Consider the following 14,260-nt stretch of genomic DNA (forward strand, 5'->3'; position numbering starts at 1 on the left):
GCGAGAGATACGAAGTGAAAATGTATTCTAAGCAGTGTAAACAGCGAGGGTTACGAGTTGAACTACTTAAGTTTACCTGTGTTTGCTCATGGAGGTTTCTTATCACGTTTTGCAAGGGGTTGTTTTTCTGTACATTTGGCAGGCATGATGAGCGCGACACTAAAACGTAGCACCAAGGTCGCAATAAGCCGCACCACGAATAATTCACGATTTACATACAAACGTCGCCTCCCCACCATCACGCGCCCACTACGCGGCACCTTCCTCCGGGACCCTTTACATCGCTCGCTAGCGCTGAATATAAAAACACCGGCCTGATTAAAAATGGCACTGAATAAAAAATAGATGGTATCTCGGAGCTGCCTAGGCTTTTACCTGGCGATATTGCTCATTTGCTTTGTCAGCAGCGAGTGCTAGCGATGCGGGGGACACAGCTGTGCCGGTACAAACTGCCGCCGAAGAATATTTAATAAAGAGCCTCAATGTATTTTGCGTGTGAGGAGGGAAGTACCCATGCATATTTATGCCCAAATGATGAAAGGAGAACATTTTACACTTTTTCCCTGATCGTTTGAAGTGAGGCAGCTTATTAAGTATAGAGCAAGTCTAAATTTCGACACCGCTTATGAAACCCGACGTATTTTGTTTTGTGACATAACTTGCCAAAGCGACGGCTGAGAATATGTTCGCTCTGATTGCGCTGCGCCACATTAGCTACGTTTGACGCACATAAGAAATTAAGCAAATGAAAACATTTTAATCGAGTAATTTCTGAAGTCACATCTCCCGAGGTCCCTGGAGACGCGAGGGGCTCGAGGACCTTGTTTAGCAAAGTTCCGTTGATGTCTTGTTAGCAGTTATGAGTTCACACTTCACGCGTACCTGCATCTCCGCGCACCCGGGGGAACAAGCCGCGGTTACGAGATTGAAATTTAAAACAAGTGTGCTTCAAGTCCGTTAGTGTAACTGTTATTAGCACAGTGAGAACAGTTCTTAGTTCGCATTAAAACTTCCCAACTACTACATACTAATGGCTCCGACGCTTTAAATGTACGTCCGGAGTCGGAACACCCACTACTTGAGACTAAGACGCGATAAGCTGTTACATTTTCGGTTTTAAACGTCCGCATTTCCAGTACTCTTTAAAGTACTAAATTCGGAATAGTTTATAATTTCTTGCTCTATACTTTCTTAGGTGATTTTGCGTTATGACATTTCCGCTAGTCATTTTGCTGTCCATGGCATGTTCCCTTTTTGACACGACAGTTTCATGTTACGTTTCACGGTTCCCATTACACTGATGCCGCTACACGAATCGGGTCAAGAATTTGCGCCTAGAATTTAATATCAGTTGACAAAGATGTAGTGTGTAGCAGGTAGATAGTGGCCGTTACGGCTTGCGGCCGTCCTTCTTAATTAAAATGCCTAATGAGAGCCGCCAGGACCCCCTCCCCCCGCGCCCCGCACACCTCGCCCTCCTCACCCCTACAGTCTCACACAATCACCATTGGCACAGGCTACACGGTACACCCTCTCACTAACAAATGATGTTTCGTAAATCAACTTGTTTGTGAACTGTGGCCATGCGTTAATAAAATCAAGGATAATATAGCCCCTGAGGCCAGAAGTTGAAGGTTCAGTTTTAATTGAAGTTGAGTAGAATGAGTGTGCCTATGCATCACGCCGAACAAAATCTGTAGATATGATAACCCACTGAAGAGATTTGAATGGACATACGATGTTACGACATAACAAAGTCTTGTCTAGATATCAGAGATTATTTTTCCGACCCAAATATCGACCAATAGAATTGCACCATTCGACGTCACGTGGTACAACCTACATGGTATTATACTGATAATTTTTTGAATATTTTCTCTGGTAGTTGCTATATATAAAAAACAAAACATGATCCAGTCAAATTAACCACGTCAAACTGACAGGTTGTGGCCGACATTTGGGACGGAAAAATAATCCCCCGAATACCACACGAGCTTCAAAATTATCTGGCATTTCCCTCAAGGTTCCCTGCAAACAAATAAAGTCGTCAAGTTTTTCAGGAAAAATCAATTCAAGCAATTTTGAAGCTCTTGTGGTATTATTAGAGAATATTTAACAGACAGAACACTTGTAAGCAGACAGTTGTTAGCCAGACGTTATTTACAACGCAACAGCTAGTTATTTAGAAAATCATTTGTTTCTGAAACTGACGGAAATACTGCGTAGCTCACCTGCCATATTGATAGGTTTCAGAAATTACAGCTTATTTTCTATGAGTTTTCCTTACTTCTCGTATTACGTTAAAATGTCTGATATTTAGTACCTCATAGTTTGTGTAACCTTCTCGTGTTAGTTAATGACGGCTAAGTGAATATTAGGCACAGTTATTAACACACTTAACACGTAAACCAGCTGTATTTTGTTAATTAAAAGACTTGGTATATACTGGTCTATATATAACGGTGATGTTTGCTGGTCCGCAGGAGAACGGGCGTGCGGTCCCAGTGCTGGTGGTGGTCGCGCTCTCGGGGGTCAAAGTATGCGACCCCGACGACCAGGTAACTGTCACCTCATTCATATTTCATTATAACTAACGATGCTTATTTGTAAATAGTACTGTAGGATGATAATGTCGAAATGCTGAAAACATAAACTGTGGATATTTACTTACAGCCGTAGTCGACAGTGTTAACTTCCAAAAGGTCATTGCAGGCTCTTATGGAACACTGGTAGCATATTTCCAGAAAGTAGATTGGTCGTTCTACCCACAGCGGGAGCAACATATGCTAAGTTCATGTATTAGTGGTACAATAGTGTGGTTGTTGCAGAGCGTGCGCATGTACCACGCGCTGCGCCGCATCTCGTACGCGACGTGTGAGGCGACGCGCGCGCTCTTCGCGCTGGTGGCGCGCGAGCCGCGCTCCGAGCCGCCGCACCACTACTGCCACGCCTTCCAGACCGACACGCCCGACCAGGTACCATTCGCGACCAATATCATGACGGCTCGAACCTAATTTCTGACTATACATAGTTCCGCGTATGGCCCATACCTTTCGCGCACAGCTGGAGTAGCCTGAGTGATTCGACTCATAAGTGCTTACTTTGTTACTATCCCTCAGTTTTCCACTTCCATTCAAGTCTGGCAGCAGCATCATACAAAAATTCACTCCCCTTTGTAGCATTTTTTCTGATAAGAATTGGGGTAGCAAAACTTGCAGAACAGAGTTTTTAACTCGCATTGTTAACTACAGTATATTATGTTCGATATTTGCCACATCATATAGGAGGCAAGAATCATAAAGCTACGACAAAGCAGTGCAACAGTATCTCGTGTATGCAAATTGTACGCGAGCTTCGGCGGTGGGTACACTCGCGGCTTTGGTAAACCCGACACTTTCTGCATCACATCTCGTCGGGGACGCTACTGGCTTCTGCTTTGAGTTTCACTGGTTCCACTCAGCTGGCTAAACTACGTCACAGTGGCTTGTGAGAACAAGTCATGAGAACGAACGAAGTTGAATGCATAATTTTGTTTCGTTGCTCTGTTGCTGGATGTTACTTGCAACTTTTATTTTATTAGTTTTTATCGTCTACTGCTGGACAAGTTACGTTTGAGTTCTCTCTTGCCATTTATAGGTTTAAGAAAGGAAAATGAAGTTTCGAACGTTTATATTCACTTATTTGAACACCTGGGTAACATAATCAGTGTAATACTCAATATTTTAAACAGCGACTCAATAATTTCTCCAGACAGTCACGTCAATCAGATATGTAATTATAAATTAAGCAAAAAGGAAGCAAAATAAGCAGTCAATACTTTGAAAGTTGTGGAGAAAGTACGAACGCACGACTTTCGAGTATTTATGGGTGGCGTGAAGTTCGGGGTCACGGGAGATAACATTGCGTTCACCGCGCGTCGCCCGCACGTCGCCCGCACGTCGCCCGCCTCCGCCGAATAATAATGCACTGAACCATATGAATTACTGATGACACGAGCATTACATTGTACAATACCTTCTTTGAAGACAGACAATTGTGTCACATTTCTAGGTCTATCTAAAGAATTAATTTTATATCTGTTTTAATTGCAATCTTGTTTGTGTTTGTTGAAATGTCGTCTAATGTTACAGAGTAAATTCTGAAAGCTTTAACATTGGTATTTGCTAAATGCGACACATGAAGAGATCATGCATTCATACTCATACATAGCGAATACAAGAGCATTACTTTATTGTCAGACGTGCCAATACATAAACACGGACATTCATAACTTATTATAAACTGGTCTATATTCTAGTATGCTTGGCTATATTCTTCTTATGATAAGTAAGAAATTAATGATTGTCCAACTTTACGAATAAGCATCTATATCTATATACATAGGTATTCGACCAACGGTCACCAGATCGGAAAGCATAAAATGCTTACATCTTGATAGGACACATCCTTACCTGGGTATGTAAGTACCCAGTATCTGCTGGAAGTTAATCTCAGTATCAGAACTCAACCCACGCTGGAAAAATCTTCGACAAAGAAGCTGCGAAAAATATGTCGTTTATAAAGTAGCACTTCATTCATTGAACTGGCTGATACTCCTCACGTTGTGATAGCGACAACTGCTGCCGATAGTGCTCCGTGAGCTAACGTTATCATGTCACCAGCGAGCGTGGGAAGGAAGGAAACTGCACTATCTGCCTCAGCAATATACTTCACTTTAACTTGGGCGCTGTTGAAGGAACCCTGTTGACAAATTCTTTTTATTCTCTTTACAAGTATTATATGATGGCAATTCTTCAGTTATTCCAAAGTATAGTTCTCGTTAGAAACTTTGCCTCTCCGACGTCACCTCTTTACTTTGACCATATCTACTGTTTAGATACGTCAAGTTCAGTAGTTTAACCTAAGATAAACAAAGGTCCGGTTAACACGAGATACTACTTAGTTGTAGTTTTTGTTAAAGAAACGGTGATAAAATACTTGACACGCTGGCACTCGTTCCTTTTGTGTGTAACACGATAATATTGAAGAAGGAACGAAATAAAACCGAACGGCTCCCAGCGCTCGCCGGGAAACCGCTGAGGGAAGCAAATAAACTGTTCACAGGATAAGATACGTGCCCACTTTGTTTCCACTGACTTTGTATTTAAATTATGTATCTACTTAGGTACTATTTTGTGTCGTTTTTTTTGTTAGGCTGAATTGATCTGGCTTAACCACTATGGTTTATCCGCTGACGCGCTCCTAGTCGAACTGTCACTTGTTTCTTCTGAGTGAGTGTCAACGGTTTTTTTTCTTTAAGTACTTACTTTTCATACAAATAGAAAGTTTGGTATTAGCAGACTGTTGGTTTATTCAGTGGGGTCTCATCTCTGAATAGTTTTCGCACAAGTTCTTAGTGACAATGTAACACATAAGTCATAAGAAATGGCGGCGTTTGCTGTGCAGCCCTATAGGGTGCCTAGTGTCAAGTAGTTCACAGAGCAAGTTGTGTGCGAGTGTCGCCGCAACTTTGCGACTCGACTGCGGCTTAAGAAATGCACCACTGTCGCTAAGCCTAAGGATACTGCACTGTTTGTTTGTTGCACTAACTTTTGCTGGGACTTTATCTGGTAGGGTTAAGTCTGTAAGCTCATAACAATTCTTGAAAGATGTGGAGAGAAACACTAAAGTTTTCGGTATAGAAGCCAAAGTCGCCAAAGATAAAATGAATTGTTAAAATCATAACATTGTTTTATCAGTTTTTTTATGTGATCTTCTACAGTAGAAATGTAAAAAAATACCTGCTTAAAACCTTTTACCACTATAGACATAGCTACACCAGGCACAGCCAGGTGAATGCACTAGAGTCACAATAACTCCGAGCGGTCGCTGCAACTCAGATCCAGCGGTCTAGTTCCCGCCAACAGATAAACGCACACGACATCATCAGGCCTCACTTCTCATCAACAACCCGTTATTAAGTTTCTGCCGATCATCTAATGCTATATATTTATTGGTATTTACGAGTATACGCGAACTTTCTACTTGCCTTTAGTATTTATAACAGATTTCAATCGATGCACGGTGATTGAAGTAAATGGTTTTAACCTACATTTATGCTCCATCCATATCTCTTATAATATCTAAACACCAATTTTATGACTGTATAAATAGTAGCCATGAAAATTAGACCAATTAACATTCTTCTGTTTTTCTCATAATTAGGATCTAATTGCCTAATAGCCGCTTGACAAATGTCAGTAGAGGCGCAGACGCAGCTAATGACGGAAGACGGCACGACGGCTGCATTCGTCACGACTCGTACAGAAGTGATGAGTCATGATCCGCTGGAACTAATCCCATATTAGGTTCACTAGGTTAAACTGTTTGGAATACCAAAGTTTTTTACCAATGTAACTTTAATTAAATTGGTCAAGCTGTTGAAATATTTTAGATGCTTGACGTAACACCAGGAATCTTGCGTTGCTAGTATTGCGAATTCATTAAAGCTGAAACCTCTACCTGCACAAGACAGTTGAAAACTTCTTTGACACAATAATACAACAAATGCGGGTAAAACAGTGGGTCTGCAATAAATCCGACGCCGCTTGCCTATTTCGCGAATAAAATCTTGCTACTATACAAATAGTGCAGTTGATCTGCGCCATAACTCGCTGCCGCATACAATGGTATCAGAGTATCTGCAGACAAGCTCACAAGCTGTACGGTTGAATATGCTGCTTGAATATAATATGAGTGTACGGAATAGGAGAGTGAGAGAAACTGAGCGTATCAGCTGTCTGATCTCTCGAGCGAGATGTAAGAAACGAATGTTATGTGTGGATGTGCACGAGAAGCAGAGGTGAAAGAAGATTCATAATTTTAAAAGTGTAGTGCTTATCTGTGAAGTTATCATACAATTCATTCATACTCTATTTGAAATAACTGAGTCACGGGCTGGTTGGGATTTCTTAAATATGCTGTCCTGGAGCATTTTTATGAAATAGGTAATCTGCTACAGTAATTTATCTCCTTGATTAATAAACTCTCTACTGATTGCTCGGATTTTAGAAGCTTTACAGATGGTTATTATTCTCACTAACATATTGACTTACTTGTCTATACCGATCATCTCTTCTTTATTATCTCTTCAGGCTTTAACTTTATTCTCTAATCAGATAGGTTTGTGTTCCAGGACAATATTCGATGTTATTGCTCCAACGTAACTCAAATACTGACGTATGATCTTTAAGCTCCATAGTCCTCGATATAAAACACATTCGAGAGTATTTGGGCTACTAATGTGATTTTGTCAGTTAATATATTTTCAAAGCTTTAAACGTCGAAAATAAGCTCACAAGAATAATAAACACGTGAATGGGCCATTAATATTTACTTGTCTTGTTGTCGTGCGACTGTTGTTGCTCACAAAACTTGTCTTTATTTCTGTAATCGGATTAACTTTGTCGACATGTTTATTTCGAGAGCAATCGATCCTCACTCCCCTGACACGTTGTAAATTTTCGGTTTGTTGTAATCCGTTAGTCGCGAGTCATGACTGTCATCGATCAGATGTTCTCGGTATTTCTTATGTATTCCGTGATCCCACCGGTCGACATGTCACTGCCAAGTTACAGCTGCAAAAGTTCCACGTGCCACAGAAGCTTATACTGTTCGGTTTGGAAGTCGACCTTTTGTGGTTGCTTATGTTTTGGCAGTGCAGTGCGTCGCGCGCCGTGCATACCTCCGCGCGCGACCTTGCACGACGCACTCCGGGGCCGCGGGGCGGGGGGAGCCGCGCATTCCTCACGACCGCCTCCCAAATAGTAAACAGTGCAGTTTCACAAACGTCCGCTATCGTCAGCTTCATCTAGCTGTCCGTCCGCCCATTCATACGTCCGCCGCGTACAGACGACCGACAGAAAAAAGCTCTGATGAATTACCAACCATTATGCTATGTAACTTTGTCTGAAATAAAGTCGCCGCTGATTGCTTGCCAAATGAATAACCATTAACATTGAATGTGAATTGTTCGATCGATGGCGGTTGAGGTCCCATTAAATTATCATTAGGGACTTCTGTTTAGGGTCATCAACCGTTCGTCCGCTCGCAGAAAAGTTCGACGCCTTATAAAATTAAAAAGAAAAAGGAGTATACGACACAGGTGCGCGGGCGCTCGCGTTTCCCATTGTGCCTGCGCCACTTACCGTGAAGGCTTTAGTAGAGCTCAGAACGAGTTTGTTAGCATCTCTGCAAGCTCAGTCGCGCTCAGGCTCTCGAGAGGCACGCACGCCGCTGCGGCGGACCACGAGTATTAGTGACGCGCGTGTCAATTGGTGACGTCGTCGTGGTGATTGATTGTTTGATCACGCCGTGTCTGTGGTGTAACCCGGCGTGTAGTGAGGTGTGATTGACCTGTGAATAGTTCGAGTTTATTGTTCGTAACAAATCGTGGGAGCTTACCTCTGGTATGCAACTGTACGCTTTTGTATAGCTGTATGGAGAAATTCTTCTGTTTTGTCCTGTTAAGCGGCTTCGCGGTGCTCGGTTGTATCTGCGGTTGCGACGAGTGAGAGACGAGTTTCATTAGGTGCAACAGGTAATGCAACATGTATATTGGTCCAACTAGTCAGTGTTTATTCAAGTCCTCTGTTTTTGCGGACTGTACAAAAAGTGTCACAATAGAGGCGGGTGGTCTCGCTCCCGCTGCACTGTCTACCTGATCGTTTAATTACAGCTCTCTTTGTGTCCAGACAGCGTTTTGTTTAGCAGCTATTGTACACTCCTCTTTTGTTCCTTTGACTGTTATATTTGTACACAAAATCATAATTTGTGATTACTTTTAGAATAGTAAACCGAGCTTTCCTCTATGTTGTTAATGCAAATCATAAACATCGTGAATGAAAGCTTTCTGTAACACAGTAATAAAACTTAATTACCCTATATATGAATGCCGTATAATAATTTGCAGAAATTACAAAACCAATAAAAGTACCGATATTCCTTACTCTCCATCATATTTTTTTAAACCTAATCAGAAAATACATACCATTTATGAAAACGGCACCAGAAACTAGACAAACTTCAATAAATAACCACCTTGTTAGCAATAGTTGAGGAATCCAGCATTCTTAAGATGCTTGTGCGAAACTGCATCAAGCAGACATGAACATCGCCACATTTCCGTACGCTAGCGCTGTTGGCTCGTACATATCTGTTGTTTTACGACGCGTCGCACGCCGCAGTCCCGCTCGTCTGTCCCGATGCCCATCATTGTCCCTCTGCCATTGTACCCAGCTCTATTCAATGACCACTTATTGTTTGCGGAAAATGCTAAATACCACGGACTTCTAAACATTCTATTGTTTTGTAAATCCTGGTCTACGTGATTTAGTTGCCATGCCGCAGTAACATAACATTATCATCGTCTATGGTTTTGTTGTCCAAACATATCCATAGAGGAAGCACTTAATTGATAGTTCGTGCTTTTTCCTCAGTAATAAACTTAAAATAGTTTATAAAAGTGTTCACATCCTGTTCCACTCTGGTGACAGATTTATAAGCTTTGACACCTCCCACTGGACGTAAGTTTTTTATTGTTTGTTGGCTTTATGCTTAAAATTCACACGTATGTCATTCACTCTATTACAAAAATAAATATGACTCTTATTATTATGAAAATATTATTTAATATGCAAATATTACTTTTTAAATATAATTTATACACATTTTATGTTCTCTGAGCTACATTGAGATACATGAAAGTTTTAATAATATCTGTTGTAAGACAATCTCGGTTAATTAACCGTTTAATATGGCGTAACCCGATAACGCGCCGAAAAACCGCCGAATTCTGGGAACCCTCGCCCGGCACACATCGTAAAACATGGCTTTGATTATTTTTACATATATTTTTTACCTTGAATGTTACCGTGGAGCGTGTAAAGTTTTTGTAAGATTTGTGTCGCGTGATGCGGACAGACATCGCCACAAAAAAAAATGGCTAAAATGTCACCGTATTTTCAAGTTGACGGGAAGAAGCGGATCTATTTACTTTAAGAAATTTGATATTTCAATACCTCAAAGGCAAACAATTAAAATTGTAATCTCTTTAATTTACGCATTCAGTGAACCCCTAAAATCTCGTTCACAAATTCAATTTCCGTAATGAAGGAAGCAAAAACAAAAGACAATAAATTATTCGGTAAGAATGCGGCTAATCGTCGCTGATTGGTCGGTATCTGGCATTAATTATAAATTCCACCGCACACAGATGTCTGGGAGCTACAAATTGAATAATAGGTCCGCGGGGAGCCGCCGAACGCACCTCACTAGATATCGAACAAGGGGCCTACTCCGATCTCATTAAGTCATGTTTGTAGGCTCTAAAATCTTAATGTTTGTTTGTTAACCTTTTCATCCGATTTCCTGTTGTTTGATAAGTATTTTTCATTTTTGTATGTAGAGCCATTTCACTCGTAATCTTTTGATTTACTGGTGATTGATTGTCGCAACAAACAATAGACTATAAAGCTACAAGGAATTGGGGTGAAAACCATTTAGCCGAGGTTTTATTTCATACACTGAAAGGGACTCGACCTACAACCAGCGAACCGGTGTATTTCACTAATATTTTACCCTTTACCTACGAATACGGACGTTTACACGAAATCGAAGGCTTTTCTATTAGACACGTGATACGGGTCACAGAGTTTTGTTGGATTTTTCATACATTTGAAATGGTATTTTAGAGCCTATTCATAGAGCCGTTGTAATGTACTACCACGTGAATATTATTGAATTGAAATCTATTGAAAACTGAGCCGCACTCTTTTGGAAAGGAAATTGAATGTGAACACCCGTAATGAAGGACGTTTATTATGAAGGGTTTACAGGTCACATTACTTATGTATTTTATTTCAATGTTTAAATTTCGTGAAAGGAGATTGTATCGTCAAGTGATGTAATTATTTTTTGCTATACCATAAAGGAGGTGCTATTGCGTCAGTAGCAGTGAGAGAATGTGGAAATGGAATGGAAATCTTGTATCGTAGATTCAGTTCTGTAATGAGGAAGGCACATGTGCCTCAACAAATGATGATATTACTGTAGATAGAACGGAGAGACAAAAACAAAGTGGTAGCATGTTTTCAATTTCGAATTTTAAGTACACGAGCGTATGAAGTTTTTCGTTATTAATAACGTTATAAAAAGGTATCAAGAGATTGATAAACATTACGTGTATGTTATGTACTATGTAATATAATATTATAATGTAATAGCTCATAGTGGCTTATATAATATCACAGCTAACACAATATCACGTTAATAAAGCAGAGTAATGCAGTGAAAGCTTCAGGATGTATTTAATTACTGAACACTCTCGTTTCTGCGGCTTATTTCTATCAACTAACGTAATGGAAACAAATATCATTTGACTTGTATAACGAACGTAGTAAACAGTATCATTATAAGATCAGGACTATTCCATTATGTGCTTAATTAGGAAGGTATACTCCCGAATGGGAAACTATTTACTCGTAGGTCATTTATTATGAAAACCAGATGAAAGCAATTAGTTACTACTGAAACAGTAATAACGCTGAGAAATAAAACTATAATTATTGTAAATGTCAATATCCACTACCAATTTCTTCACTGTGGCATATTCTGTGGACGATGTCCAAATATTTTTCTAGCTTTTATCTATCATCGAAATATTCTATTCGTCCACATGATAGAAGAAACTACTGAGTCCTAGAAGCACTTAGTTAATTGTTTGATGAAACTTTCTGAGCGCACGTACACGGAATCGACACACAAGCAAACGCAACACAGGAATAAGTAACAAACTGTTTATTCGGGGTTTACAAATAAATAGTTTGTGTGTTATCCGTATAGTGGTGCAGATCAAACAGCGTGGTGTTGTGTAAACAGGTGGGGTGCGACTGCGGCCGGATGTGGCGTGCGTGCGGTGCATCATATATCTAGCTACTAGGTAGCTACACTAATGCTATCCTTTTTTTATATATTTCAAACAAGCGGAGGAGGTCCTTAATTGTTTTGTTTATAGCTACATGTATAGATTACAGCAATGTTCATACTTACAGGAGAAGATTGTGTAAAATGTTGAAAGAACTGATAGCCAGTTTATATACCTAAAAAACTCTTTACTTTATATTCAAGATAGTATCTACTAAACATTCAGGCATGTGGCTAAATAGCTCTCAAATTTTACCGCAATCGATTTGCCATCACGAGTCATTCTTTCTTCAGCGATGCACATAGGTACCTACTGTATTATTTAAGTATCTGCACACATTACACACCTCCGTTATCTCAATAAGATGACATTACACAAGTATCAATCGGTAAACAAATAACGTCTGCCATAAAGACATAATCGCGGGATTCGAACCGGAACCCGCGCGTTTCACAACTCCTTAGCCGAACAACGTCGTAAAACAGTCAATAAGCCTGTGACGTCACTTGTTTATTAACTTTTATTACTCAAGCTTTAAGTACTGCATGTGGGGGAATTAACAGTGACTTGAGTAAAAGATGATCCACTTGTCAGAGCTGTGTTTAGGAGAATTGTGATAAATAGTGCGCGATCAACGCGTGTGTCAGGAGGCGTGAGAGAAATAATGAAAAATCATTGATTAATTAATAGTCCGAGATGATGTTTAGTTTTGGGAAAAAAAATGGTATGTAATTTCGTTCTATAAATAACTCATAGACTACTTATTTGTTTTCTTCGTATCTACATTAGCACTCCAAATAAACTTCAGGTAATCCACTAAAACTAGGAAACATTAAAAGATTCGATTTCAAAGAATGCACTTAATTTCAATATCCCCTAAAATTCACGCTGTGACTAATTAATGCTAGCTATTAATTAATAGACACGACAGATGTAACCGATGCTTCGCGACTCAAGATAGAAGTTGTAATAAAACGAACTATTCGTAAGCGGAAGAGATCAATAAAGTTGTTCACATCAAAGTGTTTCCGCCGCTGCACGTGAAAATAGCGACAACTAGCAAACACACGCTGAGCAAATACTGGGAAGTGAGGAGTTACTGCACATCCGTTGCTATGGTAACGTTAACACTCAACTGGGCGGCTGCTGTTAAGTTTAATGGATCATTTTATGTAACAAGCGACATTAAATCCGTCATATGTATTGTACGAAGCATTAAACATTGAATGGGGGAGGTCTATCGAAGTCCTACGGCTGACATGAACATCGTGAGTGAAATAGTTAAAGGCAGCTGAAACTATTGCTGTACCTAGTATACTAAAAACTCTAAGACCTACTTTAGAGCTACTCCTAGGCTTGGAAATAAAAAGCGCTAACAACTAAGTTGTACGCAAGAAGTAGCCACTTACAAGCTTTTATATCTGAGTTGAGAGCGTTGTGAAAACTTACAATACAGTAGCAATTTGTACTGCAGTTTATTTACGTTTAGAAGCCTGTTAAACTATATTGAAACAAGGCGTAGCATTTCAAGTTAAAATGCATCTTTTACTTACTTTCACCGTCTATCATAATTTTTTGGCCCATCCTAGTTATAATTATTTTAATCACTTACTAGCTACCACTTCACATGTAAAACTGTAGATTTCAACCAATTTGAAAAATATAAAATAATTTACCTACTTTCTTGTCGTCCCACGCGAGCAGTTCCGCAAGGGTCTACAAAATGCACAATTCACATGACAGCAGTAAATCCAATATGAGCTGGCAATGTGCTGCATTCTGTGGTCTCCGCGGGGGTGAGGTCAGGCGGCAGGCGTGGGGGGGGGGTGTCGGTCACGCGCGAGCGCCCATGCCCTCCATAATATATTGCATTACCTCTGGCCGCCTGTCCCGGCGCTCCTCCAACTGGTCCGTACCGATATGTCCCCGATTACAATCTACCAACTTTATATGCTGATTTTTTATGAGGTCGCGCGAGTACTTGTAATCAGAGAGAAGACAAAATAATTGTGGACAGAGCTTATAACTTTTATATTCTCTGCTTAATCAAAACTATAGATACATGTAGCTTTGATGTCTGTCGCGCAGCATATCATTCTTTAGTGATTAGATCATTGAATGTATCACACTCCAATAATATCGTGTGACATCATCTCTTCGAACGTGTATTGAACAAAAACCGAAGTAAATCAATTTGAACACCAATACATGAAACGACCAAATATTATGCTGTAGCAGAGCTAGCTTATCATATTAGTGTACGGATGTTCCGCAGGCACCGTTTCTAAAAGTATAATT

General features: G+C 40.1%; 1 protein-coding gene across 2 annotated transcripts in view; it reads left to right on the forward strand.

Moving 5' to 3' along the window:
• LOC110380376 (EGFR adapter protein) overlaps positions 1-14,260 on the forward strand; it is a 114,320-nt gene that overhangs the window by 66,135 nt on the left and 33,925 nt on the right. For both annotated transcript variants that reach the window (XM_049838689.2, XM_049838690.2), the window contains 2 exons: positions 2,484-2,558; positions 2,829-2,975. In XM_049838689.2, coding sequence (XP_049694646.2) covers positions 2,484-2,558; positions 2,829-2,975 — 222 coding nt within the window. The remainder of the gene's footprint in view (positions 1-2,483; positions 2,559-2,828; positions 2,976-14,260) is intronic.

This window comes from Helicoverpa armigera, chromosome 12, assembly GCF_030705265.1.
Source record: "Helicoverpa armigera isolate CAAS_96S chromosome 12, ASM3070526v1, whole genome shotgun sequence".
NCBI classification, from domain to species: domain Eukaryota; kingdom Metazoa; phylum Arthropoda; class Insecta; order Lepidoptera; family Noctuidae; genus Helicoverpa; species Helicoverpa armigera.